The sequence below is a fragment of the Hypanus sabinus genome, chromosome X2, assembly GCF_030144855.1.
Source record: "Hypanus sabinus isolate sHypSab1 chromosome X2, sHypSab1.hap1, whole genome shotgun sequence".
NCBI lineage: Eukaryota > Metazoa > Chordata > Chondrichthyes > Myliobatiformes > Dasyatidae > Hypanus > Hypanus sabinus.
In genome coordinates this window covers 40403005-40430051 of record NC_082739.1, presented here as the reverse complement: position 1 = coordinate 40430051, position 27047 = coordinate 40403005, and the positions used below count along the sequence as shown (strand labels likewise).

The window sequence follows — 27047 nt, the reverse complement described above, 5'->3', positions numbered from 1 at the left end:
GCAATTGCATGTATAAATCTCCAGACATACAAATAAATGTAACATATATGCAAACACACACACAAACCCAAGAAAATACAGCAGGAGTAGGCCACTAGCTCCCTCCCAGCCTATCCAACCAGTCAATATGATCATGGCTGACATGGCTGGTACATGCTGCCCTCAACTCCTCTACCTTGCAATTGTCCGTAACTCTCAATTCCTCAATCTTTCAAACATTTATCCATCTCCAACATAAAGGTGGATACACACACACACACACACACACACACACACACACACACACACACAATAAAACTGTCAACTTACAAATTAGGTTCCAGAAACGTGATGGAAAAGCTTCACAGTTGCTGGTAAATCATTGGTTGCAACACATAATGCAGTCCCTTTTACCTGGTCAGGTTTCAGTGTCAAGGCCAACATTCTTGCTGCCAATGTGCTTTTAGTTATTAATCAAAAGGCTGAAAAATAATTCATTGTAACAGGTGGAACAACTGTATTGTGATTGTATGACTGGTCACATCCAGCACTCAGTGTTCTTCATACAAGGGATAATATATTTGCAGTCCTGTAATTTACTGCTCAATTTATTGTATCATTCCTGTGCCTACTGCTTTTATGGGAGACTAGCTGGAATTTTCCACAAATTTAACAGCAAGACCATGATACACACTGTTATTAATGTATTGAAAATAAGAGCATTTTCCGGCAAGGGAGAGATACACTGCAAAATGTGAATAGGTACAAATTCCATTATCCTTGTAAATAATGGAGCTCTCTGTGACTTTCTCCATGAGTGTAATGAAATTTCTGCATATTGTTGCAATACCTACAGGGCTGGCAGGCTGTGTAGGTGCCTTCAGAGAGAGCACATATACTCCACAATTCCAGCTTTCCAGCTTACTTTGGGAGAGAGAGGGGAGAGTGGGGGGGGGGGGGGGGACAGAGAAGGTGGGGTATGGGAGAGAGAGTGAGAAAAATCTTGGTCAATATTCACAATACTGTCATAATATAGGCTCCAAATAGTCAAAAAAAATCTGAGCCAGAGTCAGCAGGGGAGAAAAATGACAACCTTACGAAGAGCACTTGAGATATGCAAACAAAACTGTAATAATTGAAGCTGTGTGTCTGAACAGGCAGCAGATGTTGGAAATTCTTAACATTTTTGTTCCCACCTTAACTGTACATCAACGTCAATGCATAATTCCATCAAAACAGCTTGAAATCAAATCCTATTGTGAAAAATAAATTCCATTGGCCATTTGGATTCTCATTCCACTGTTATGACATTGTGACACTCTGTTGACACAGACACCAGACAGGAAATGGTGGGGGGGTAGGGGGAGTGGGGCAAGGGCTGCACCAGTTTGTTCAAGTTGGGGGAAGTGGCTACTGGGTAGATGGGAAGTGCAAAACTATGTCATATCTAAAAGGCACCCGTTGCAATTATTATGACAGCACGGTTTTACCTTAAGGGTGAAAACTCTGTTTTAGTTTGTTGTTTGTGCTCTAACTTTTTTTTCCTCCTAAAAATGCACATAATTTATGTTTAATGGTTTTTTTCTGGTGAGTACAGCTTATCTGATGTTATGTGCTTGTGTCACTGCTGCAAGTGAACTGTTCATTGCACCCATGCACAACGCCTTACAACACAGGCGATCTGAGTTCAATTCCTGCTGCTACCTGTAAGGAGTTTGTACATTCTCCCCGTGATTGCGTGGATGTTTTCTGGGTGCTCCAGGTACTTGACATAGTCCAAAGACATACCAGTTGGTTGGTTAATTTCTCATTGTAAATTGTCCCATGATTAGGCTCAGATTAAATCAGGAGATTGTTGGTTGGTGTCACCTGGAAGGCCAGAACAGCCTATTCCACACTGTATCTCAATAACTAAATAACATTTATGCTCATATGGTAATAAGCTCAACTTCAACTTCTTAGCCATGAAAGTACTACAGTCAGAAAAAGGGACAATTAGTCATCAGTAGATATTGGCAGGTTGACCACTGAGATGAAGGCCACAGGTAGGGAAAGCTGACATTGGATCATCAACACATTGATCCCCAAGATGATCATGAGTAAACGGGGATAATCTCAAATGATAAAAAGCTTGAGAGAAAGTGAAGAGTATACCAGTATCAGACATTTCATTAACCTTGCTGTGATCTGGCAACTTCAAATAAAGATATTTCACACAATAAAAGAAACACTGCTTTGCTTTGCCATTTTCTAAATATCTCTAATTCAGACTCCTTCACAGTCAGTAATAATGCAATTACAGCCTCAGAAGAAACAGGTCATCTGGTTATTCACATTTTGAATGCTTTTCCATCTTGAAACTAGTTAGCAACAACTACTCAGTATCTGCAAAATAAAGCATAACAAAATGCAACTTAAAATGGTTAAGCTACTCCGTCAAGGAAAAAAAAGATTATCAATGAATGCAACTAAAATGTAGATCTGAAAGAAACAATATATTAAAAAAAACATAAACACAAGAGATTCTGCAGATGCTAGAAATCCAAAACAACACACACCAAATGCTGGAGGAACTCAGCAGGCCAGGCAGCATCGATGGAAATTAGTCAATGTTTCATGCTGAGACTCTTCTTCCGGACTGAGAAGGAAGGGAGAAGATGCCAGAATAAAAAGGTGGGTGAAGGGAAGGAGGCTAAGTAGAAGGTGATAGGTGAAGGTGAAAGGTCAAAGACTGGAGAAGAAAGAATCTGATAGGAGAGGAGAGTGGACCATAGGAGAACGAGGAGGAGGAGAGGAGCCAAGGGGAAGATAGGCAGATGAGAAGAAGCAAAAGGTCAGAGTGAGGGGGGGAAATTATATAAAAAAACAGCTTTTGGAAAGTGTGTTTACTCTCAGATGTTGCTAATCAAGAAAACATTGGCTGGTCACTGAATAGTAAATGTTTCCAACCGGGAAAAAAATGGAGTGCCTTCAAATACAATATGACAGGAAATGTTTTAAAATATATTGTTTTTGTGCATGGGTGGCAGCTGGCTTTGGTTCCTGAACATAATAAATAACAAAGCAGTCTGCAACTTGGGCTGCCAAACTCCAATATTGATGTGTTATACTCCATGTCACTTCATGATATATTTTGTGTACATAATCAGTTGCTGCAGCTGCCTCAGAGTTTATCCAACCATTTAAGTCCTTAACATCTACTGTCAATAGAATGATCTTTGGCCTTAGCCATTAAAAAGGATTGTTGATCTCACAGTCAAATTTGCACCATTATCAATTTCTAACTGAATTTTAATTGGAACAAGGTAAAATACTCATCCTAGAATATACTACAGGATACCCCACTCTGGCCCAATCTCCCATCCATTCCCTACATCCCACTCTGAGCTCAACATTGGAGTTGAGATGTTTGAGCTTCAAAAGGGGAGACAAGCCGCAGTGTGGTTCTTTACTGAGGTTCTCTGAGCAAAATATGGTCTTCGGGTAGTGAGTGGTAGTGTAATTACTTTACTTAAAGTTGACAGATGTAACGCTGTCAGAGTTCAAAGTAAATTTATTATCAAAGTATATATATGTAACCGTAAACAACCCTGAGACTCATTTTCTTGCAATCATATTCGTTAAGTCCATAATAGAATAACAACCATTATAGAATTAATGAAAGACTGCACTATGTTGGGTGTTCAACTGGTGTACAAAAGACAACAAACTGTAAATACAAAGAGAAAGAACTAATAGCAATAAATAAATAAGCAATAAATATTGAGAACATGAGATGAAGAATCCTTGAATGTGAGTCCATAGGTTGTGGGAACTTTTCAATGGGGCAACTGAAGCTGAGTGAAATTATCACCTTTGGTTCAACAGCCTGGTGGTTGAGGGATAACAACTGTTCCTAATCCTGGTGGTGTGAGTCCCGAGGCTCCTGAACTTTGGCCAGCTCCTCTCTCGTGCCTCTGTAATTCCCTTTACTCCACTGTAATACATCTGACTTTAGCTTCTCCCTCTCCAATTGCAGGGTGAATTCTGTCAAATTATGATCACTACCTTCTCAGGGCTCCTTTACCTTAAGCTCCGTAATCAAATCCAGTTCATTACACAGCATCCAATCCAGAATAGCTGATCCCCTGGTAGGCTCAATCACAAGCTGCCTCATAGGCATTCCACAAATTCTCTCTCTTGGGATCCAGCATCAACCTGGAAAAAAATGAAATATGAAAGTATGCAAGCCAATAATATCAAAGAGGATAAGTTTTTTCTCAGATATATAAAGAGTAAAAGAGCTCTGAGTAGATATTGGATTGCTGGAGAGAAAGTAATGAGGGACAAGAAAATGATGGACAAACTGAATAAATATTTTGTGTCAGTCTTCATTGTTGAAGATGCAAGCAGTATGAAGGAAGTTCAAGCGTGTCAGGAGTCAGAAGTGTGTGAAGTTGCCATTCCTAGGGAGAAGGATCTGGGGAAACTAAAAGGTCTGATAGTAGATAAGTCACCTGGATCAGATGGTATACACTCTAGTGTTCTGAAAAAGATGACTGAAAAGATTGTGGAGACATTAGTAATGATCTTTCAAGAATCAATAGATTCTTGTATGGTTCTGGAGGACTGGAAAATTGTAAATCTTACTGCACTATTCAAGAAGGGAGGAAGGCAGAAGAAAGGAAATTATAGGTCAGTTAGCCTAATCTCAGTAGTTGGGAAGATGTTGGAGTCTTTTGTTAAGGATCTGATTTCAGGTTACTAGGAAGCCATGATGAAATAGACCAAAGTCAGCAATGGGTTTTTTTTTTCTGGGAGTATATTGCCTGCAAAATCTGTTGGAATTCTTTGAAGAAATAACAAGCAAGACAGACAAAGGTAGAATTGGTGAATGTTGTGTACTTGCATTTTCAGAAGGACTTTAACAAGGTGCCGCACATGCGGCTACTGAACAAGTTAAGAACTCATGGTATTACAGAAAAGATATTAGCATAGATAGAGCATTGGCTGATTGGCAGGAGGCAAAGAGTGAGAATAAAGGGAGCCTTTTCTGATTGGCTGCAGGTGACTAGTCATGTTCCATAGGGGTTGGTGTTGGAACCACTTCTTTTTATGTAGTATACCAATGATTTTGATGGTGTAATTGATGGCTTTGTGGCCAAGTTTGTGGATGATATGAAAATAGGTGGAGGGGGAGGTATTGTTGAGTAAGGAATAAGACAGAGTGGAAGAGTGGGCAAAGAAGTGGCAGATGGAATGTAGTATTGGGAAGTGTATGGTCATGCAATTTGGTAGAAGATATAAAAGCACAGACTATTTTCTAAATGGGGAGAAAATTCAAAAATCTGGGGTACAAAGGGACTTGGGACGGGTTGATTCAGTGGTGAAAAAGGCAAATCCAAAGTTAGAATTCATTTTGAGAGGATTTGAATACAAAAGCAAGGATGTCATGCTGAGAATTTGTAAGGCATTGGTCAGACCACACTTGGAGTATCATGAGCAGTTTTGGGCCCCGTAAGAAAGAACGTGCTGACATTGGAGCGATTCAGAGGAGGTTCACAAGACTATTTCCGAGAATGAAAGGCTTATCATATGAAGAGCGATTGATTGATGGCTCTGGGCCTTTACTGGAATTTAGAAGAATGGGGGGGGGGGTGCGGGGATGGAACTCATTGAAACCTGTTGAATGTTGAAAGGCCTCAATAGAGTGGATTTGGAAAGAATTTTTAGAAAGGAAGTGGAGTCTAAAACCACAGCGCATGACCTCAGAATAGGGGGACATCCATTCACAATGGAGATGACAAGGAATTTTGTTAACTAGAGGGTGGTGAATCTTGTGGAATTCATTGCCACAAGCAATGTGAAGTCCAAGTCATTGTGTGCATTTAAGGCAGAGGTTGATAGGTTCTTGATTAGTCAGGGCATGAAAGTTTATGGGGAGAAGGCAAGAGAATTGGGTTGAGAAGGAAGTGCATCAACTATGATGAAATGTTGGAGCAGACTCGATAGGCCAATTGGCTTAATTCTGCTACTATGCCTTATTGTCTACAGTTTAGCCAGCTTGACTGCTGAATTTTGAAGTTTAACCACAATCTGGAAGCTCTGAGTGCACCCATATGGCAGAATTTTATGTGCAGAGCATGCTTTAAAATGCAATTATTCAGAGAAGGAATGGATGAGCACCAGGCAGAAGATGTGAGGCAGGTAGGTGTCAGGAAGCTTGAGTACTTCTCACTCAAAAACCTTGTCTCCATGTTAGAAAATAATGGGAGATGTTATCGTTGTGGAGTCCAACCACAGTAAAGATCACAGCACCGCGTGCCTCAGTTGTACAGGAGCAAGTGAAGCAGAATCCAAGGGAAATAGTGATAGGAGATTTAATAGTGAACGGAATGGACAGGTAATTCTGCAGTCTAAAGTTGATCCAGGACAGCCTGTTGCCTCCCTGGTTCCAAGATTAGTGGTGTCACAGAATGGCGGCAGGGCATTATAAAAGAGGAAGGCAAGCAACTAGAGGTGCGCCACATGGATGCTAACAACATTATAGAAAAAGAGGGATGAGGTCTTACAACATGAATTTAGGGTGTTGTGCAACAGATTTAAATGCATGACTGTAATCTCTGAATTACTTGTGGTGTGAGCGAATATAGGAATAGAAAGATGGGTCAGATGAATGCATGGCTAAAGTGGATGGTGCAGGACGATTTCTGGATCGTTGGGTCAGCGTCTGGGGAAAGTGGGTCCTCTACAAGCTAGTCATATTGCCTCCAGTGTTAGAACCTGGGACGAGTTGATGAGAATGAAGAATGGGATGAATAGATGTTTGACAATTGGTTTGGATCTAGTGGTCCAATGAGGGAACTGCATTCAAGAGCTGTGAGGTAATGTTACAGATCTCTAAAGCCCTCATTAGGCTACACATGCTGTATCTCTATTAAAAGGAAGGAGGCATTAGGTGTCTTAACAAGTTTAAAGCTGGATAAATCCTTGGTGAAATATCTCCCAGGCTGCCACAGGAAGCAAAGGAAGAACTAGCTGTGGTTGACAGATCTCTGAATCTTTGCTGGCAATCAGCAAATGTGCTACTTTTATTTAAGAAGGACAGCAAGGATTCACCAGGTAATTACAGACCTTGGAGTCAAATGTCAGTGACAGGCAAGTTATGGGAAAACTAAAACTGGAAAGATAGAATTTAACCAAAGGTAGTCAGCATGGCTTTTTTAGGGGGAGATCCTGTATAACCAAACTGACTGGATTTTTAAAAAGATGTATCGATGCAGTTCATGTAGTCAATTCAGGTGAGAGTGGATAGGCTTTGTTGTTTTACAGATGACATAATGGTCGGTGGAGTTGTAGATAGTACAGAAGGTTGTCATAGGTTACAGCGGAACATTGAGAGGGAGCAGACCTGGGCTGAGAAGTGGCAGATGGAGTTCAACCCAGAAAAGTGTCAAGTGATTCATTTTGGAAGGTTCAATTTAAAGGCAGAATACAGGCTATTGGACAGAATTCTTAGCACTATGGAAGAACAGGGGGATTTTGGAGTTCACGTCCATAAATCCCTCAAAGTTGCCACACGAGATGACAGAGTGGTTAAGAAGGCATATGAGGTGTGGGCCTTCATTAGTCAGGGAACTGGGTTCAAGAGCTGTGAGGTAATGTTGCAGATCTCTAAAGCCCTCATTCGGCCACTCTTGGAGTATTGGGTTCAGTTCTGGTCGATTCATTATGGGACAGTTGTGGAAGTTTTAGAGAGAGTGCAGAGGAGATTTACTAGGATGCTAGTTGGATTAGGGACCTCATAGCATGCCCTATGAGGATTGGTTCAGCGAGCTAGGGTTTTTGTCTTTGGATTAAAGCAGGGTGCGAGGTGACTTGATAGGGGTAGACAAGATGATAACAGGCACTGATCAAGTGGAGAGCCAGGAACATTTTCCCTGGGTGGAAATGGCTAATATGAAGGGGCATAATTTTAAGGTAATTGCAAGAAGGTTTAGGGGGAGAGTCAGAGGTAAGTTTTTTTTTAACATAGAGAGTGGTGGGTGCATGGAATGCCTTGCCAGGGGTGGTGGTAGAGGCAGATACATTGGGGGGGGGGCATTTAAAAGAAATCTCAGATCGCCACATGGATGATAGAAAAATGAAGGACCATGTAGGCCAGGTTAGAGTAATTCAAAGGTTTGGCAGCCTGTACTGTGCTGTAATGTCCTATATTCTATGTTCTATGGAGCAGAAGAGGAACTTGACAGAGATACACAAAATTATGAACAACAGACAGCATAAGTAGTTGGAATTGTTTTCTTCAAAACAAAGGCATCTACAGATAACAGTCATAGGGTTGAGAATCTGGAGATTTGGAGGCGTTCTGAGGCAAAATCTGGAACATACTGAGGGATGGTGGAGGCAGGCCCTCAAATTATAATCTCCAGTGATCTATTGGAGCTGCTGAAATGTCAATGCACAGAAAGCTCTGGACTGAGTGCATATAAATGGGATTAGGATAGTTGGCTACTTGGTAGTGGGCATAGACGTGATGGGCTGAAGAGCCTGTTTTTGTGCTGTTTGAACATATGGCTCCTCCTCTCACTTCACATTATTCATGAGATTCATCTCTTTTCAGGCAGCAACAAAAAAACACCCACTTAGGGGAAAAGAAGACCATTAGATACCCAAAATTCAGAGAGAAAAAAATTGCAAATAATAAAAGTAAGCAAATAGCATTCAGAACAAAAGTGAGTCCACAGACATGAAGCCAGGCATCACGGCAGCTGGAACAGGCCGCAGACTCAGTTCAGTGCAGAGCTGAGTAAACATTGCAGAGCAGTGAGCAGAACCGGCCAGACCCAGCATTTAACTCATCCAAGCAGGTTGTTCTTCACTCTTGGACCTGGGCCCTGTTGCTTTGACATACTCGGGGTTGGACACTGCCGCCATGTTTTGCCCGCACCGGACCTTTCCAAATCAACCTGGTGCTTAGATTGATCAATCCTCGTGTCATTCCTCACTCTGTTTTGGTTAACGGGCCTAGCCTCTGCTCACCTCTCCATTGTTTGCAGTGATAGCTTAGTTGTGTTCTTTGTTTTGTTTGAAATTGATAAGTAGTCACTGGGCTCAGTGCCATCTTAAACCCTTGATTCCTTGACTTCCTATTGCAAATTTTATTGAAGGATTAGTGTGAATGCTCAGCATGGACCCAGTGGGCCAAAGGGCCTGTTTCTATGCATAACGTCTTAGTTTTATTTCTGCCAAAGTGGACATCCTCTGTTCCTCACATGTCTCATAAGTATTGTTGTGTGACAGTTTTGAACAAACTGAAGCAGTTGAAATTAATGGGGCACTTAAGTGATTAGATTGCCTACTCCATTGCAATATTACATCTATAATTGTAATTCTACGACAAAACTCATTTTTAAAACATGGATCAGGGCAAAGGCAAATTTGCTTCCTATGCTTATATACTGTTCATTGTTCTCGTCAAGATGATTACTACACTAGCCATTTTAACATAGTAATCCTTGTAAGGTCCTGACGGGTCAAGAGTTAACCAAGCAATTTGTTCTTCATCATAACCATCAACAAATTCAATGAGCAAATAGTTAACAAGCCATTGGATCTGTCTTCAATCTCAAATTATGGCCAATTTGCAATGGATGAAGGGTTATATAGAACATGATTTAAAGTCAGCCCATATATACATAAAATGGTAAAATCACCTCGCTGAGTAAAGCTTTGGACATATTGCTATGTAAACTGCATTTGACAAGGGTAAAGGGAAATTCAGAGGGAGATCTCTAATCTTACACATCTGGGCAACTCATTTTAGTTCTTATTTATGATTCAAATTAGTGTTTTCGATTGATTCTTATTTTAAATTTTAAGTTTGACATTTAAAACAAAAGGCAGATTATAATGAATTAAAATAGAAATTACAAGCAGTAATGTGGTTTTCTCATATTGCCACCTAAGGTCCTTGTCAAACATATCTTTAATGTTATTTATCACTTTGCAATTCCATCGATATATACGGCAGTCTAAGTAATTAAATAGCTGTGCAGTGCTTTTGAACATGAAACGTGATATATAAACACCATTTCTTTCTTTCAAAACATTAAAAAGAACATTTGTGCAAATGTTTGGTGTTTGCTACTTCATCAGCTTGTGAATAGGTTGTAAGGTGATTGTGAAACATCAAAATGACCTTGGAGTGAAGCACACCCTTGAAGAACTAATGCCTCTTGATTTCAATGTCAGTTTGGTTCACTTGGGTAAGATTAAAAATGTCTCACATTCTACACAGCCTGAAACTGTGTTTGCCTGAGTGAGATTACAAGCCACAGGCACAGTATGGATAGGATATGCATGCTAAATAGAAGGCAAATACCTGAACAAGCAAAACTTATCCAGATGAGAAAAGAACATTCGACAAAATAAATGCAGTCTACATACTTTTGCAGTTGCTAGTTTTATACTGAAGGGAAAAATCATTTACTTTGAGGTTTGCAAACATTGCATTCATGAACTTGTAAATACTGTTCTACTGCCCTCATATTCCACTGTGTACAAAGCTAGGCATGGAGCACCTCAAAAATCACCCAGGCCGGAAGCTTTCTTCAGGATTTTTAATGAGGAAACTTTGTGAAACTGCAGAAAGTTAAGTAAAACAAGTATTAGATTCAATATAGAATCAACGTGCACTTGAATATACTAATATTATCAATCATTCTCACGGTCAGCATTAAATGAGGTAATACACATTTGCAACATTCTACAGCTATGCCGTGGACCGGAGTGAACACATTGCGCAACGATAGCGATGAATCATAATGTAACCTCAAGACCCGCAGATATTCTGTTTCAAGGGGGAATGAAGAGTGGATAGAGATGGATGTCTTTCCACCATGTGTGTTTCAAGTCAAAATCCAAATTAAATTGCACTGGAAATCACATAGTAAAAACTTACAAGCAGGAAGCGATGTTTGTACAAAATGAACTGCATACAAAACTAACAGCCGCTAGATGCAGAACAACTGGAGTCTTCCATACTTGAAAACATGCTTACATAAAGATTTAAACGGTGTTAAAATAAATAAATAGATTTTTTTTAAAACTATGAAGAACCATTTAATAACACCCATGCTTTGGAACTCAGTTTCTACCAAATTTTGCTTGTTGCATCTATAAAACAACATATTCTTCAACACACTGCACCACAGAATTTTAATATGCTGTGAATGGTGTCATATCATTTCTAGATCTGTATTTATTGCAAATTTGCTAAATCGTGTTGGTTGCTAAGCATCAGCATATTTTCAGTCTATACGTACAGTAAATGTCACAGCATTTTAAAATTTAGCCTCACTCTTTCAGTCTGTCTTCCTAGCCTTCCTCACAGTTCACTCAATTTTATGATTGGAAGATTGTACATTATAAGCAATGTTCCCTCCAAGGTGTGCGCGTGTGTGCACGCACATAACTTTTGCTACTAGCGCATAAAGGAATTTAAACGCACGAAAGGTTGTCACGCTCCACCTCGTTGTCTCATTGGTTCATTTTGGCAGGTCAAATTTGAAGATAGAATATAAAATTAATGGTAAGGCTCTTGGCAGTGTGGAGAATCTAAGAGACCTTGGGGTCCATGTCAATAGGGCACTTAAAGCTGCTGCGCAGGTTGACAGTGTTGTTAAGAAGGCGTATGGTCTGTTGGTATTCATCAACCGTGGGACTAAGCCGACTGGTGGAACAGTGGCATCAGTGCCGGACTTTGGAAGCAAATGCTTCCAAGTTTCAACCCAGACGGCTGCCCCCCGGGCATGCTTTCCATCCGTGCCAGATTGAACACGAAACAGGGGTTGAATCAGGAATGTTCATACCATGACTCAGTTAATCCAAAAGGAGACCAAGCCAGACAAGAATGGTTGACTGTCTGGTGTGACAAGCTATGAAATGAAACTATGGTACTGAGTTCAAGAGCCATGAGGTAATCAAACAGCTATAGAAGACCTTAAGTTAGACCCCACTTGGAGTACTGTGGTCAGTTCTGGTCACCTCACTACAGGAAGGATCTGGATACCATAGAGAGAGTGCAGGGAAGATTTACAAGGATGTTGCCTGGATTGGAGAGCATGCCTAATGAGAATAGCTTGAGAGAACTTGGCATTTTCACATTGGAGTGACAGAGGATGAGAGATGACCTGTTAGAGATGTACAAGATGATGTGAGGCATTGATTGTGTGGATAGCCAGAGGCTTTTTTCCAGGGCTGAAATGGCTAACATGAAGGGGCATAGTTTAAAGGTGCTTGGAAGTAGGTACAAGGAGGATGTCAGCAGTAAATTTTTCACAGTGAGAGTGGTGGGTGTGCGGAATGCACTGCCAGCAAAGGTGGTAGAGGCGGACACAATAGGGTCTTTTAAGAGACTGTTAGATAGGTACTTGGAGCTTAGAAAGATAGAGGTAGGGAAATTCTAGGCAGCTTCTAGAGTAGGTTATATGGTTGGCACAACATTGTGGGCTGAATGGCCTGCAATGTGCTGTAGATTTTCTATGTTTCTATTCTATGTTAAGTATATTTCACAGTCATACACATTCACATTTCCTTTTCCAGTTTCTGATGTGAATGGCGTTGATAATGTGAAGTTTGCAATGACCTACATGCAGATTTTAGAACTGGCTTTATATAGTTTTTATTGAAGAAGTAATTGATTCACTATATTGAATTTGAAAGAAGCAAAGGATGTGAAGCACAAAAGCACTGCTAGTTCATTTAAAGTGGAATGGCTTAAAGAAACAGTAGAAACTGCTACTCCAAAAGCTCATGAGGTCAGGAACGTTCAGCTACAAGAAATATTGACGTACAATACAGAAACTGGCATTCCCTGCGTGTATCGTCATGATGCAAAAGTTGCTGGAGAATTTACAAGTGGAAAGAAGTGGAGTAATATTTGGAAACTTGACTTTTTAAAGTGTTGTTTTGCAAGCAAATCACAAAGGGACAGTGTGCAAAAGCTCCAGTGGGAAAATCCTTCATTATCCGCTGTAGGCCTGCTACATATGTTTTGTGAGAGTGCAAATGAACAAGAGTGAAAAGGATCAAACCCAGAGGAGATCAAAGTTCTTATTGATAGTGTTTTGCTAGTTGCTAAAATGAATACCTCTATATATGAAATACAGTGTGCACATATTGCTGTCACTAGGCAAAAAAATTGCACACAAGTCATTACAAATTAGACAGAATATTGATTATATTGATTATAAGACCATAAGAAACCACATGTATCTACATGTCCTCACATGCATGTTGGTGTCTTTGTGAATTATGTCTTATGGTGAAAGGCTTAAATGTGAATTAATGATTGCACAAATTCAGTCAAAGCTTTTGATTATGCAAAACCTGGCATTCAAATTTCCACGTGAAAACACTATAGTTAAGTAAGTGCTGGATAACTTTTTCCACCATAAACAAATGGTGTAGCTGTGAGCTACAGTCATAAAGCCAAAGGAAGGTCCAATCACCTTTGTTGCCTATTTCAACCTTGGTTTCGTAGATCACCGGAAGTGAGCTCTCTTTGCGAACTGCAGCATTTTTATTTTCAAATATAATTTCACTTTCATAAAACCAAACACTGGCTCTGGCTAGTCCTGCTATTATTTCCTAAGTGCCCAATTGCCAGTTCCTTAATGATGGGTTTCAGTATTTTTCTGACACGTTATGTCAAGCTAAGGAGTCTGCAGTTCTTTGTTTTCTCTCTACTCTTTCTTAAACAGTAGAACTACCTGTTCACGGGTGATGTGAAGTGGATGTGTAGTGTCGCAAGCAGCAGCAAAAGTGCATGTGATGAATTCAAGTCAAGATCAGCAAGTGGTGCCCTCCTTGTTTAGTCCAATGCTATGTGAGAAGGGATGTTGATCGGGTCGACAGTACACATCCCAGGGCAGCACAATATGGAGAGCAAGCTGTTGCCCATGCAGCAGTTTTGGGCCCCTTTTCTAAGAAAAGATGTGCAGGTAATGGAGAAGGTCCAGAGGAGGTTCATGAGAATGATTCCTGAAATGAAAGGGGTAATGTCTGAGGGGCGTTTGATTGCTCTGTGTCTTACTCACTGGAATTTAGGAGAATGGGGGGGAGGGTCTCATTAAAACCTATTGAAAGGCCTATTTAGAGTGGACACGGAGAGGATGTTTTCGATAGTGGGTGAGTCTAGGACCAGAGGGCGCAGTCTCAGAATAGACGGATGTCCATTTAAAATCGAGGGTGGTGAATCTGTTCAATTCATTGCCATGGATGGCTATGGAGGCCAAGTTATTGAGTATATTTAAAGTGGAGGTTGATAGATTCTTGATGAGCGAGGGCGACAAAGGTTGCAGGGAGAAGGCAGTAGAATTAGTTTGAGAATTAATCACCCATGGTAGAATGTGGCACAGACTCGATGGGCCAGATAGCCTAATTCTGCTCCTGCGTCTTATGGTCTTTTCTGGCACTAGGCAGACTGCAGCTTGATTAATGCACGCAGATTCAGTCGGTTAAGATAGGACCCTGCTGGAGAATATGCAGAAAATATTTTGAGGAGGTTGCTGGGACTGGAGCCTTTTAGATTTAAAGAAAGATTGCATAACCTGCTATTCATTACTTGGATTAGAGGCCATTTGGAGGTGGAATTGACAAAGGGTCAAATAGAAGAATGGGGAGGAAGATTTCCCATAATAATGGGATCTAAAACAAAGCAGTATTGATTTAAGTTAATTCATACAGTGATTAGAGAGCAGATAAAGAAATTACTTTGCAGTTAGATGGTGATCAAGGTCTGGAACTTATCCCCTAAAGAGTAATAGGGGCAGAAACTATTGTCATACTCAAAAAGTGCTTGAGTGTGACTTGACCCAACAGGCTGTATGATGATATTAAAAATGGCTCTTTTAGGCTGGAACAAACATGATTAAACAAATAGCCTCCTACTGCATGGTCACTTTTCTATGATGCTGTAGCACACATAGGTATAAGGAGAACACCTTGTTCAAGCTTAAAGATATGTTACCTATCCACAGTATAAGTGTGTACTCTGCTGAATTGCTCACAACTGTCTTGTCTAGATTCCTTAGCTGAAATTATTGCATGGCTCATTTCTTCATTACAAAAAAAAAACCTGAATTATGAAGACTTCATTTCCCTTTTGGTTCTCTGTAACTGAAAAAATGTATCCATTTGGGTTCAGCTGTCCGATTTTCATTGACTAGATTTGGCTTTGATTCAGTTTTCAATAAAACCCACAGCATTGTTCTTGGCTACAGCTAGTTCTATCTTGTGTTCCTTATTAGTGTCCTTCTACGTATTGATAAATTAAAATTGCACTGATCAACTTATTTCAAAGAACACTATCATTAAACGGTCATAGATTTACAAGTCTTACTCCTCTTTAATCAGTATGACGAGTTAAAAATAAAGATTTTATTGTCTTAAATCACCTTGAGCTGAGTCTTCAGTCAAAACCAAAAATGAAGACAAAATTCCTGTATTCATTTTCACATTTGAGGTTGGGTTTCTTTGTTTAAGAGCATGGTAGTTTGTCAGAGATTTTCTGCTTCCCATTCCTGTCATGATTCAATAAGAAAGCAGTGAATCCTAATGAGTTCCCACTGAATCCAGCAGCACGATAGATTAAAGCCTGGGAAACTGTACAATATCTAATGTCATAAATACTGTCAGCATTACCTACGAGAACTCCTTTGGAGAGACTCTTTATCCCATTGTAGGAGTATTCAAATTAAGATGGTGTGGTTTTAACAGATAAGAATCTTAAGAGATGCAATGAATAATTTTTTCTATAGAGACCTGAAAGTTTAATTATACACAGATAACTGTATCACTGGACTGTACTAGGTTTTAATGAGACTACACCAAGAAGACTGAATGTCCTTACTTAAGAAGATGCCACTGATTTCAAGATAGTGCTAGAATGATGCCAGATAGAAAAAGAGTCATCAAATGAGGAACGTTTGAGCAGATTGGGTCTAAATGTTCTGCAGTTTAGTAGAATAGGATGTGAGCTGATTGAAATATGCATGAGTTGTTTGGAAGTGTGTGAGGGCTTTCCTTTCAGTGGGGATCAAGATCGAGGGAAATGTATTCAGAAAGGATTGCTTATTTAAAACAGAGATGAGGAGCAGTTTCTTTGAAATGGATTTTCCATCCCAGCAGGACATGAAGGCTGCTTGTTAAACATATTCAAAGTTGATACAAGTATGTTTTTAGACTTCATGGGTACCAATGGTTTGGCAGGAAACTGGAGGTGAAGCTAAGGATCAGACCTCCAGTGACTTTCAATGAAGGGGGAATCAAGTTCAAGGGATCATCTTGCCTACTATGGCTGCTATTTTTTATGTTCTTCTAAAGCAACCTCAACTAAAGTTTCAAGCATGAATATTGACTTTGTCTTACAAAGACTACAAACCTTTATTTTTTTTTCAAGCCTTTATCAACAAATGAGTTCTTTGGGCAATATGTACCCTTGAGGTTTATAACCCTCTTATTGGGTATTTCTGTATTTGGAAGTTGTAGCATTTGCTAGGTGTAACAGTGACAAACCAGCTCATCTTGGAATGTGTCAGCCTCTAGGGCAGGGGTCAGCAACCTTTACCACTGAAAGAGCCACTTGGACCCGTTTCCCACAGAAAAGAAAACACTGGGAGCCGCAAAACCCGTTTGACATTTAAAATGAAATAACACTGCATACAACGTTTTTTTTGCCTTTATGCTACGTATAAACAAACTATAATGTGTTGCATTTATGAAATTGATGAACTCCTGCAGAGAAAACGAAATTACTTTTCTGCATGCAACAAAAACATTTTGAACTCCGAAAAAAAGACGTTGGGTTGAAAGTTACTTTTAAGTAAAATATTCAATGTCTATTTGAGTCCTTCATGTATTTATGAAAAACGCCGAACTTAAATTTTCCGCCAGCAGCAAACCAAAAATAACGTCAGCCAGCTGTCATCCTGAAAAATGAAAGGACTATTTCACTGAACAATGAAAAAATATGAATATAAGTAAAATAATAGGCAATTAAAATATTTATCATACTTGGTTAATGGGATTTCTGCTCCTGGACCTCAGCGCACAGCGTCTGCACATCAGGGCTGTATGATGTCACCTTCATCTTTACACAGGATCGCAAGCTGTCATCTGTGAGGTTTTCAATATCACTCCATTTGTGTTTCTGAGCAAGAACGGCCTTCTGACGGGCAACATCTTCAAGGTCTGCTGTCAAGCGTCTAAACTTGGACACCCATATGTCTTTGTCGGCTATGTCGGCCAGTTCCATCTCAAGATCAGGTTGACTCACACCTGCCAATGCAGTCGTATTCAGTAGGGAAGGATCGATGCTTAAGGGAGTGACCGGGAAGGATAATGTGTTTTTTTCCTCTCTGAACTCACAGAAGCGTTTCCCAAACGATGTTTGCATTGCGATGATTGCAGAATGTAAATACTCCGAAATTATCATGTCGTGACCTTGTTTGAACTCTCTCAAATTGGGGAAGTGAGACAAAGTGCCTTTCTGTAAATCTCTGGCAAGCACTGTCAACTTGCGCTCGAATGCCAAAACATCCTCCAACATGTGCAGGGCTGTACGTCCTTTCCCCTGAAGAGCTGTGTTCAGCGTGTTCAGGTGCGCTGTCATGTCTACCATGAAGTGTAGCTTTTCCAGCCACTCTGGCTGTTCCAGCTCAGGAAAGGTGAGCCCTTTGCTGCCCAGGAAAGTTTTCACTTCTTCCAGACACGCGACAAAGCGTTTCAGCACCTTCCGTCTGGACAGCCAGCGATAAAAACACGTTGTAGCGGTGTCAGTAAACTGCAGTCAAAGATAGCTTTATTCGAACTAAACAGCCTTGCTTTTCAGCTTCCCTCAACCCAGCCCCCATGGACGCAGATGCTGCAAAAGACGCGTACTCACAACCCCCCGTAGGCTATCTCCCTTAGCCGGAATGCTGGCTAATTGTGAGCCGTTTCGGATGTGGCAGGAAATGTGTCGCTACACTTAGGTTGTACAAGATCACCATAATTACATTTCAAAAGCTAACAAACTAACATAAAATACATTTTAATTAAATACTGACCAATTATTTCCCAAAGCCACAGGGAGCCGCAGCACAGAGGTGAAAGAGCCACAAATGGCTCGGGAGCCGCAGGTTGCCGACCCCCGCTCTAGGGCATAATCTGTTTAGATCCCATAGTGCCTAATTTCCAATTTAAATTGCAGTTGAATTTTCACTGCAACACACTCAAAATGCTGGAAGAACTCAGCTGGTCAGGCAGCATCTATGGAAATGAAGAAACAGTCGATATTTCTTCAATTTTCTCTGGGTTCTCTAATGGATGTATTCGCTGAAAGTTGCCAACAGTCAAGCCATTTGTTAAGTACAAGTGGAAGGTAGCTTTAAAAATGTGTCTTGTGTAAGCTCAAGTCTTCAGCGTAATTTATAAACATCTAAAGCAACACACACAAAATGCTGGTGGAACTCAGCAGGTCAGGCAGCATCCATGGAAATGAATAAACAGTCGATGTTTCAGGCCAAGACCCTTCTTCAGGAGTCTGCTTCATAGAAAGTAAACAATATCTTTTAAGCTGCTGTACACAGTTACAGGTCACTCAATTAAAAGATGCATTTACAATAGTCCCTTCTAACAAGAGAGTTCTTCCCACAGAGCTGTTATAGGCTTTCAACTGCTGAATTATAGCACTGCATGTATCGACTGAAAACTCAAAGGATGAATGCCATACACACTGCCTGGGCAGCCAATGTAACATCTTGTTAATGGGGAAAATACTGCTAAGTGAAAAGTCATCACTGAGTCGCTGAATTATATCAACATTTCTCAATGTTACTGGATGTGCTAAGAGAATGAAATGCTATTCTTTGGAACACAATGTAATTTAGAAAAAAAGTTCAGAAACTGATTGAGTGCACAATAAATCTCTCATTTAATTCCAGTATAAATTGTTAATCCTATTCTTTCACAGAGTAATCAGTAGTAGCTTCCTATTTCTGTGTGACTGTGTGAGGAATTGAATACAAAAGAAATTAAGTACATATTATAGCATCACTTAAAGTATCCAAAATATACAGAGTATGAAATTAAAGGCTTTTCAATGATGCTAAATATTTTGGTTCACTTCAAAGAGAATCGTAAGCTCCACTCTGAATGATCTGAACAGCATCCACTCAGTATTGTGAACAGCTCTCCTCTCCATATCATAAACGTGACTGGAAGCACTGATACATTAAGGAGCCATGATGTCAAATCTACCTGGAAGGAATGAACAGCCTGGGTCTCTCATCATGTGAGGTTCCAAGAATGAGAGATGACATAATGGAGGTCTTTAAAATTGAGTGGCTTTGGTAAGAGTCAATACAAAAAGTGTTTCTAATTGTCGGAAACAATGAAAATAGAAGTCAGCAGTTCTTTATACAAAAAAAAACTATAGGGGGGGTGGACTCACGATGTTTAAGGGAAATAGTATTGATACATTTAGATGTCAACATGATGAAAAAATAAGGTAACAAAATGTGGGTTAAATGAAATTCATTAAGGAAATGTGAAAGGTTGGTTGTGTGGAGCATAAAATGGTCTATCATTCCAATAGAATAAACAACCATTTTCCCAAAATCTTCCTATTCATATGTTGCTTCCAGCTGCCACCTAGTGAAGCACCACCTGGTGGACAGGATTAGTAGCAAAAACCAAACTGCACTTACCACATACCATACACTTAGTACTATCTGCAGTACAAGGAAAATAGCAATATAATTTTATTCCAATTATATAATAAATTAGAAAACAGAGGTCTCCATCATTAGAAGAGTAAATTCTTATTGTTAGCTCACAGCAAGAACTATGTGTCAGCTGGAGTCATGTGGGAGATTTTAGACTATGGATTTGCAGTTGTGTCCCTCTTTGGTACTCAGGTCAAAATGTACTAACCTGGACTAGAGATTTTATTCCATCTTCAGTGTTCACCATCTGTGGGGATCTGCTTTGGAGTGAAACATCTGTCAGTCCGAACTCCAAAGACTCACATGAAATTTGCAAAGTAAATAGCATGTACGTATCAATAAAGACAATGTCAAACACAAAGCAGGAGGACAGTGCAAAGACTGTACATTGGTAATCTTCATTTTTATCATATTAACTTTGTCATTAAGAGGGATTCTTCTTGGTAATACAGAGTAGAAATCACCTTGAAGACATCATAGAGTTATCGAATCAGCCGGAATGGAAATCGGTCCTACAGCCCAAATCTTCCGTGCCAATTGATATACCAAAATCAGTAGTTGAAAGCTTCCCTGTCAATAATCAAACTCCCGAGCCACTATAGATTGACATAGTCTGGAAGCATTGTTTTCTAAGGTTACCCTTCAGTCTCATTCACTGCATGGGACAGTGCCAGCTTATCCAATCTCCTTTTATAACTTAATTCCTCCAGCTTAAGCAACATCCTTCCAGATCTTCTCTGCACCCTCTCTAGTTTAATCACAACTTTCCTGTAGTGCGGACACCAGAACAGTATACAATACATGAAGAGCCACCTAACCAACATTTTGTACAACTGCAACATGACACTGCAAGTCTTGTTCTTAATCCTACAGCTTACAAAGGTAAGCCTGCCTTACACCTTCTTCACCATCCTGTCTGTCTGTCTTGCCACTTTCAGCAAACTATGTACTTGTATCCCCTAGGTCTCTCTGTTAAACAACATTCCTCAGGGCCCTGCCATGCACTGTGTATATCCTAGTCTGATGTAAACTTCCCAAAACAGGTCACTTTGCACTTGCCTGAGTTAAATTCCACCTGCCATTCCTTTGTTTTCTTTAGCCAGTGATCAATAACCTAGTGCAACTTCAGACACTCTTTTTTCACCGTCCAGCACACCATTAGGTTTGCTGTCAACTGCAAGCTTACTGTGATGAGAGACCTAGGTGAGGACGGTTTGACCCAAGTATTAGTGTATCCAAGGCTGGAATCGAGACGTGATGCGAGACTAAAACAAGAACCGAGTACTAAACTAGATGATATTCCAAAGAGAGCTGATGATTAAGCACTGAACTGTCATTCAGGTACTCCTTAAATATTGAAATCCTGGTGCCAAAACCTGGCTTCCAATTAGTGGGATCGTCCAGAATCCTTAAAGGGGCTGTGCCAGATACCCATATCCCAGAGAGTTAGAGTGTTTGAACCTTGCAAGCTGGCACGGTTGGGTGTGTATCGTAAAACTTACTAATCACGCCACCTATTTTCACCTCAAAGTTAGTACTAATTGCTGCAGCACACCGCTGATCACAGAATGATGTACAGCTCTCACAACCACCCTTTGCCTTCTACCAATAATTTTGTATCCAGTTGGAGCTAACACTGAATCCCATGTGTGCTAAACATACCTAAATATTAAAGATATTTTAAAATCATTGGAAATTCTCACAGTTTTGATTGAACCCCCAGCTGGACCTTCTGTCAGGGGAATCCTGGAGGGCAGAGCTTTCTGCCCTATGTCACCTGACACCCAGTCGCTGCTAAGTTTCTGTTGTTAGACTTGATGGTGTGAGGGTCAATGAGTTCTTCTCTCCACGTCCAACCCAAAGTAAGTACAGGTAGGTGAGGACTGCAGGATGTGACACTGGGCAATGAGTCATGTCCAGCAACTTGTACTATGGGGAGAAGCAAACAAGAGCTGGTGGTGATAAACCAGAAATTTGTGTGCTCAGTTCAAATGTTCATCTGTTCTCATTCACTTACTTCAGTCCATTGCTTATGTGGACACTGTATGTTGATTCATTTTCATTTGAGTTTGCCTGTTGTGTTTGCAAGTCGGTTAAAACATCCACTATTAATTTGTTTCTTGCATCACCATGCTAAATACTTACAGTTGCCAGCTAATTGTTGCTTTGATGAATTTAATTAATTGATGAGTAGTTGGCCAGAGTGATAAATTTGTTGCAGCTAACCAAACAGCTTCTTAGGTTTCAGGAAGCTTCTTTGCTGCAGCTGAAATGAACAGCAGAAGTGCATCAAGGCAACTGACAAAGTTTCGAATGGCTCTCGCCTCTTGAAGTCAATAATGCAGTCACAATTTATCTAAGTTGAATTAAATAACATATGTCTTACCCACTCAATATATTACAACTTCAATCAACAAAGTTTTGTGGAGTGCAGACATAAAGATAATGAGGCTATCTAATATCATATGCCAAAAGTGTAAAAAAAATCTGACAGACTTAGGTACCACGCTTCAGAATTCCAAAAGAGAATAGCAGTCAGAAACAAAACCATTTCTGACTGGATTCATCTGGAACTGTGGCAACTCTTTAGATTCTTCAAAATAACCTCTTGACTATTAATTGTAGGTACCTTCAGGACTTAATCAGCAATAAGAGCTTCAGTGTTTGAAATTTTAGGCTAAGTTGACTTCAACTTAATGATTAGATGATGTCTTGTCCTGCATCAACAGTAATGCTTAAAAACCTCTGCGGTGGTGAACTTTGTGTTGACAGTACTAATGTACACTCAGATCCACAGGCAAAATAAGGAGATTGGAGCGAACAACACAGAACTGGTTGTTAAAACAGGATCTGTTTGATTCACTTTGGGACTTATGTCAAGGTCTCACTGCTTTATCATTCTGTACTGATCAGTAGGAAAAGCAGCAGATCCATAAGTCAATTTCCCCAAGACATCCTCAGAACATCTTCATAAATGGCTGCCATGGGAGTGAGGTGAAGTGAATGGGAAAGGAGATGTGGCCATCTCCAACTACCCTCCTCCATTGAATGGTGCCCTTTTTGATTGGGTCCCATGCCACTTTTGACCCCATTTTACTGTGAGCTGTGGGATGATCAAGGGAGAGCAGAGATCATAGTCCTAGTGTGATTTGTACAAGTAGGTCTGAACATAGATGTGCTTTCCATTGTATTGACCATGAAAAACAGAGACTGGAAGAATCTATGTAAAAGACATCAATATCACAGCTTTAGTCTTTTAAATAATGTTTTGTTTGAGCGCTGAGATTTTAATGTTGAATAACTGTCATAGATTATGCCAAGAACTCCAATTTATCCTGGCAGTGGAGGAAATGTGTGGGATGAGCCTCATCATGTGACTGGGTTAACGGCTGATATTAAATAATTGTCAGTTGTGCTAAACAACACACAAAAGTGTGCCAGACAGTCTCCACTGGCAGCAACACACACAAAATGATGGAGGAACTCAGCAGGTCAGGCAGCAATTATATAGAGGAATAAATAGTTGATATTTTGGGGTGAGACACTGTTTCTTCCCTGTTTATTTTAGGCTGAGACCCTGTTTATAGATGCTGCCTGATCTGCTGAGTTCCTCCAGCATTTTGTACATGTTACTCTGGATTTCCAGCATCTGCAGAATCTCTTTGTGTTTATACTCTCCATTTTGGGTCAAGTTTTATTTATTTATCACATGTACATTGAAACATACAATGGAATGCATTGCTTGCGTTAACACCCAACACAACCTAAGGACGTGCAGGGGGCACCCCGCAAGTGTCACCATACATTCTGGGACCAACATAGCATGTCTACAATGTTCAGCAGAACAACACCAAACACAAGAAAACAGAATATACCAAGCAACAACAACAAAACAAGTCCTGTTCCTCTCAACCATTCATTCACCCACACACATGTATAGTCCTCTAATATCAGGACACGCTGTCTTTGGCCTCCAGCCTCCGTGGACACCTGGATTTGCAGACACTTGGCCTTCAACTTCCCCAGCAGACTGACAGAAATTTGCACACTCAGGGTCTGGCCATAGTGTCTCAACTTCTGGACTTCCGATTACCTTTGGGCTTTGGTCTTCAGTATCTACTGACAAAGATGAATGAGGACTCAGGGTGAAGGACCGAACTACAGGCCACTGATGATGGGACCTCGAACACTAGGCCACGAGCTCTGGTCTTGCTGAGTTGCATATCTAGGGGGCCCCCCATTCTCACTGCTTTACCAGCCCGACATTTGACCTCATCTATGTTGTTGACCTTTGAGCACGTATTGGAGGCTTAATCTCCGGCCTGCCTGCTAATTCCCCCACATCCCTATCCTTAAGCCCTAACTTGACCCCTAATTCCCCTGTCTGCCTCCAAAATCATCCATATAAACAAAAAAAACTAAAACAAAAGAACTGAGTTTCAACCTCGCCAGAGACTGCAGCTCAGCGCCATCTGGACTGAACATTCATAAATGTTGACAACAACCCAGCTTTAAGCAACCTTTCCAGCAACAGCTCTCTAGGTCCTCCTCAGATCTCGTCTAAATCAGAATCAGACTCAGACTTATTATCTCTAACACGTTTTGATATGTGTTGTTATTTTGGCAACAGTACAGTGCAAGACTAAAAATTACTATAAATAAATAGAGCAAAAGATGAATAATGAGCTGGTGTTCATGTGTTTATGGACAACACAGAAATCTGATTGCAGAGAGGAAGAAGCTGTCCTCGAATGGTGAATGTAGGTCTTCAGGCTCCCATACCTCTTCCCCCTCACTCTAAATCTATGTTCTCACTTTTTACCTTTCTTTAATATAGGAAAAAGATTCCCGCAGTCTTCCCTATATATACCCCTCATGTTTTTATCTACCACAGTCATGACACCACCCCTCCGAATCAAGGAGAACGAACCTAGTTTTTTAAGTCTCTTTTCATAACCGAACTGCTTCGTCCCAGATAACACCTGGTGAATCTAAAGATAGATTAAATATTAGATTTATTTGCCACAATGAAACAATGGAACGTAGAGTGAAATATGTTGTTTACACCAAGGACCAATACAGTCTGAGATGTGCTGAGGGCAGCTCACAAGTATCTGTGCTTCTGGCACTAAAGTAACATGCTCAAAGCTTACTAGCCCTAACCCGTATATCTTTGGAATATGGGAGGAAACCCACAGCCACTGGGACAACATACAAGCTACCGTACAGGCAGTGGTGGGAATTGAACCCCCATATTACAGCTGGTGTTGTAAATCATTACGCTAGCCACTACTGCACTGCCCCACATGCCATAGCGAGTATCACACTCTCTCATTGGTGCTATATTTAGATAATTAGATTATATTTAGATTAAAATCTGTGAACTGGAAGCAGGAACTGCAGTCAAAATTAGCCACATTCAACATTTTTTTAATCACTACTCTATCTCTGCTCTTAAAGGACTTTAATGAAGGTCTTATAATTAAATTTTATTTTAGTTACAAGACTACTATTGAAGTATATAAATTTTTTTTCAATTTGAATGAAAAAGACTAAGTAGTATCAGTGAAACTAATAAATGTTTCTTTTACCAATGATAGTCTTTCAGTGACTGAAATTCAAATTATTTACAGTGTATGGGTTAATGCCCTTGTATTAACAAATGCTCATACTGTTCCTATAAACCCACTTTAAACTGTATTAATAAAGGTGATCTAAATTGCCTGAATACATCAGGGATATTCTTTAATGCAAGTGAAAAGAATATCATGCTGCTTAATTGTACCAATTAATGGAGGATTTTATGTTTAATGACAAGCAATTGAATTTCAGTGAAACATTGAGTAAATTTTTCAGTGCCAAAATAAGCTTCTGTGTTGTTCTGTCCCTTGCAGCTTTAATCCATGGTCTGATTGTAGACAATTGCTCCTTTGGCTCATTTTTTAAAAACAGAATCAAGGTTACAAATATATCTCCAGATTGTGATACCAAATAATGATTTTCAATGCTCGGCTGTTCCAGCTCCTCATTTCTCCACCCTCCTCATCTCTTAGCAAGTATGCATCTCCTCCATCTCCCATCTTCTTTCATTCCTACCCTTCTCTTCTCCTTTACCTCAGATAATTATTTTTCTTCAGAGCCACTTCATTTTGCAAGGATGCTTGAAAATCCTTTTGTTCATGTATCCTGTAAAAATGGAATTTATATTCATTAACGGAGGTGTTTTGAGTCTCCACAATGCTGAGCAGTCTCCTGTCTATTAAACTAAAGCTTGGATAATATGCTTTTTCTTCACTCAGTTCTTCAGGCCATGAATTTCAATGTTCTTCAATTACTGAAATCAGTGGTGTGAATGTTGTGTTCTTTCTATTAATTTCACTGAAGTCAATATAAAGCCCTAAATTTCCATCTCTCTTCCTTCAGTGTGGTGATGTGTAAGTGGATTTCGATTTTGTTATTCCAACCACAGTAATGAAGTTTTTCAAGATATTGTTTCTCTTGATTATACACAGGATCTGCTGCAATGGTGTCTGTTTACTGAATAATCTTGTCCTCTCCTAATTTAAATCTGTCAATACTTGAGGTACTGGACTTATTCTCACATGCTTAGTTATGTGGAGCATGTTGGGGTTGGGCACCTGAGAAAAGAACTAGTTAAGGGTAATATTATTTAGCATCAGCAAACGCTTTCAGGTGTTGGAGTATCGAGGGACAGACAGAGAGACATAGTAAACAGGGATAATCTGTGTGAGATGACACAAGGATGGATTTCTATTCACTGATCCAACACCCAATAGCAAAATATCACAGATTAAGTTGATTGCCAAAAGAAAGGCAACTTGATAAGGTCCCACATAGGAGATTGGTGGGTAAAATCAAAGCTCAGGGCATCGGGGGGAAGACATTGACATGGATAGAAAACTGGTTGGCAGATAGAAAGCAAAGGGTAGCGGTGAATGGGTGTTTCTCGGAATGGCAGGTGGTGACTAGTGGGGTGCCACAGGGCTCGGTATTGGGACCACAGCTGTTTACAATTTACATCAACGATTTGGATGAAGGCATTGAAAATAACATCAGCAAATTTGCTGATGATACTAAGCTGGGTGGCAGTGTGACATGTGATGAGGATGTTAGGAGAATTCAGGGTGACTTGGATAGGCTGGGTGAGTGGGCAGATACTTGGCAGATGACGTTTAATGTGAATAAGTGTGAGGTTATCCACTTTGGGATTAAGAACAGGAAGGCAGATTGTTATCTGAATGGTGTAGAGTTAGGTAAGGGAGAAATACAAAGAGATCTAGGAGTCCTTGTTCATCA

At 40.2% G+C, this 27047-nt stretch overlaps 1 protein-coding gene and 1 long non-coding RNA gene across 2 annotated transcripts; both read right to left on the bottom strand.

The window, feature by feature from the left end:
* Positions 1 to 668: 668 nt before the first annotated feature.
* LOC132385264 (uncharacterized) lies at positions 669 to 27047 on the bottom strand. The gene is made up of 4 exons (XR_009509127.1): positions 21434 to 27047; positions 19939 to 19987; positions 4046 to 4176; positions 669 to 2364 (listed from the first exon to the last, which is right to left on the bottom strand). It is a non-coding gene; the product is annotated as an uncharacterized LOC132385264 (long non-coding RNA).
* Positions 16658 to 18219, bottom strand: LOC132385314 (general transcription factor II-I repeat domain-containing protein 2-like). The gene is made up of 2 exons (XM_059957334.1): positions 17038 to 18219; positions 16658 to 16952 (listed from the first exon to the last, which is right to left on the bottom strand). Exon 1 carries the CDS (start codon positions 17642 to 17644, stop codon positions 17042 to 17044), a length of 603 nt encoding a protein of 200 aa, XP_059813317.1. The 5' UTR covers positions 17645 to 18219; the 3' UTR covers positions 16658 to 16952; positions 17038 to 17041.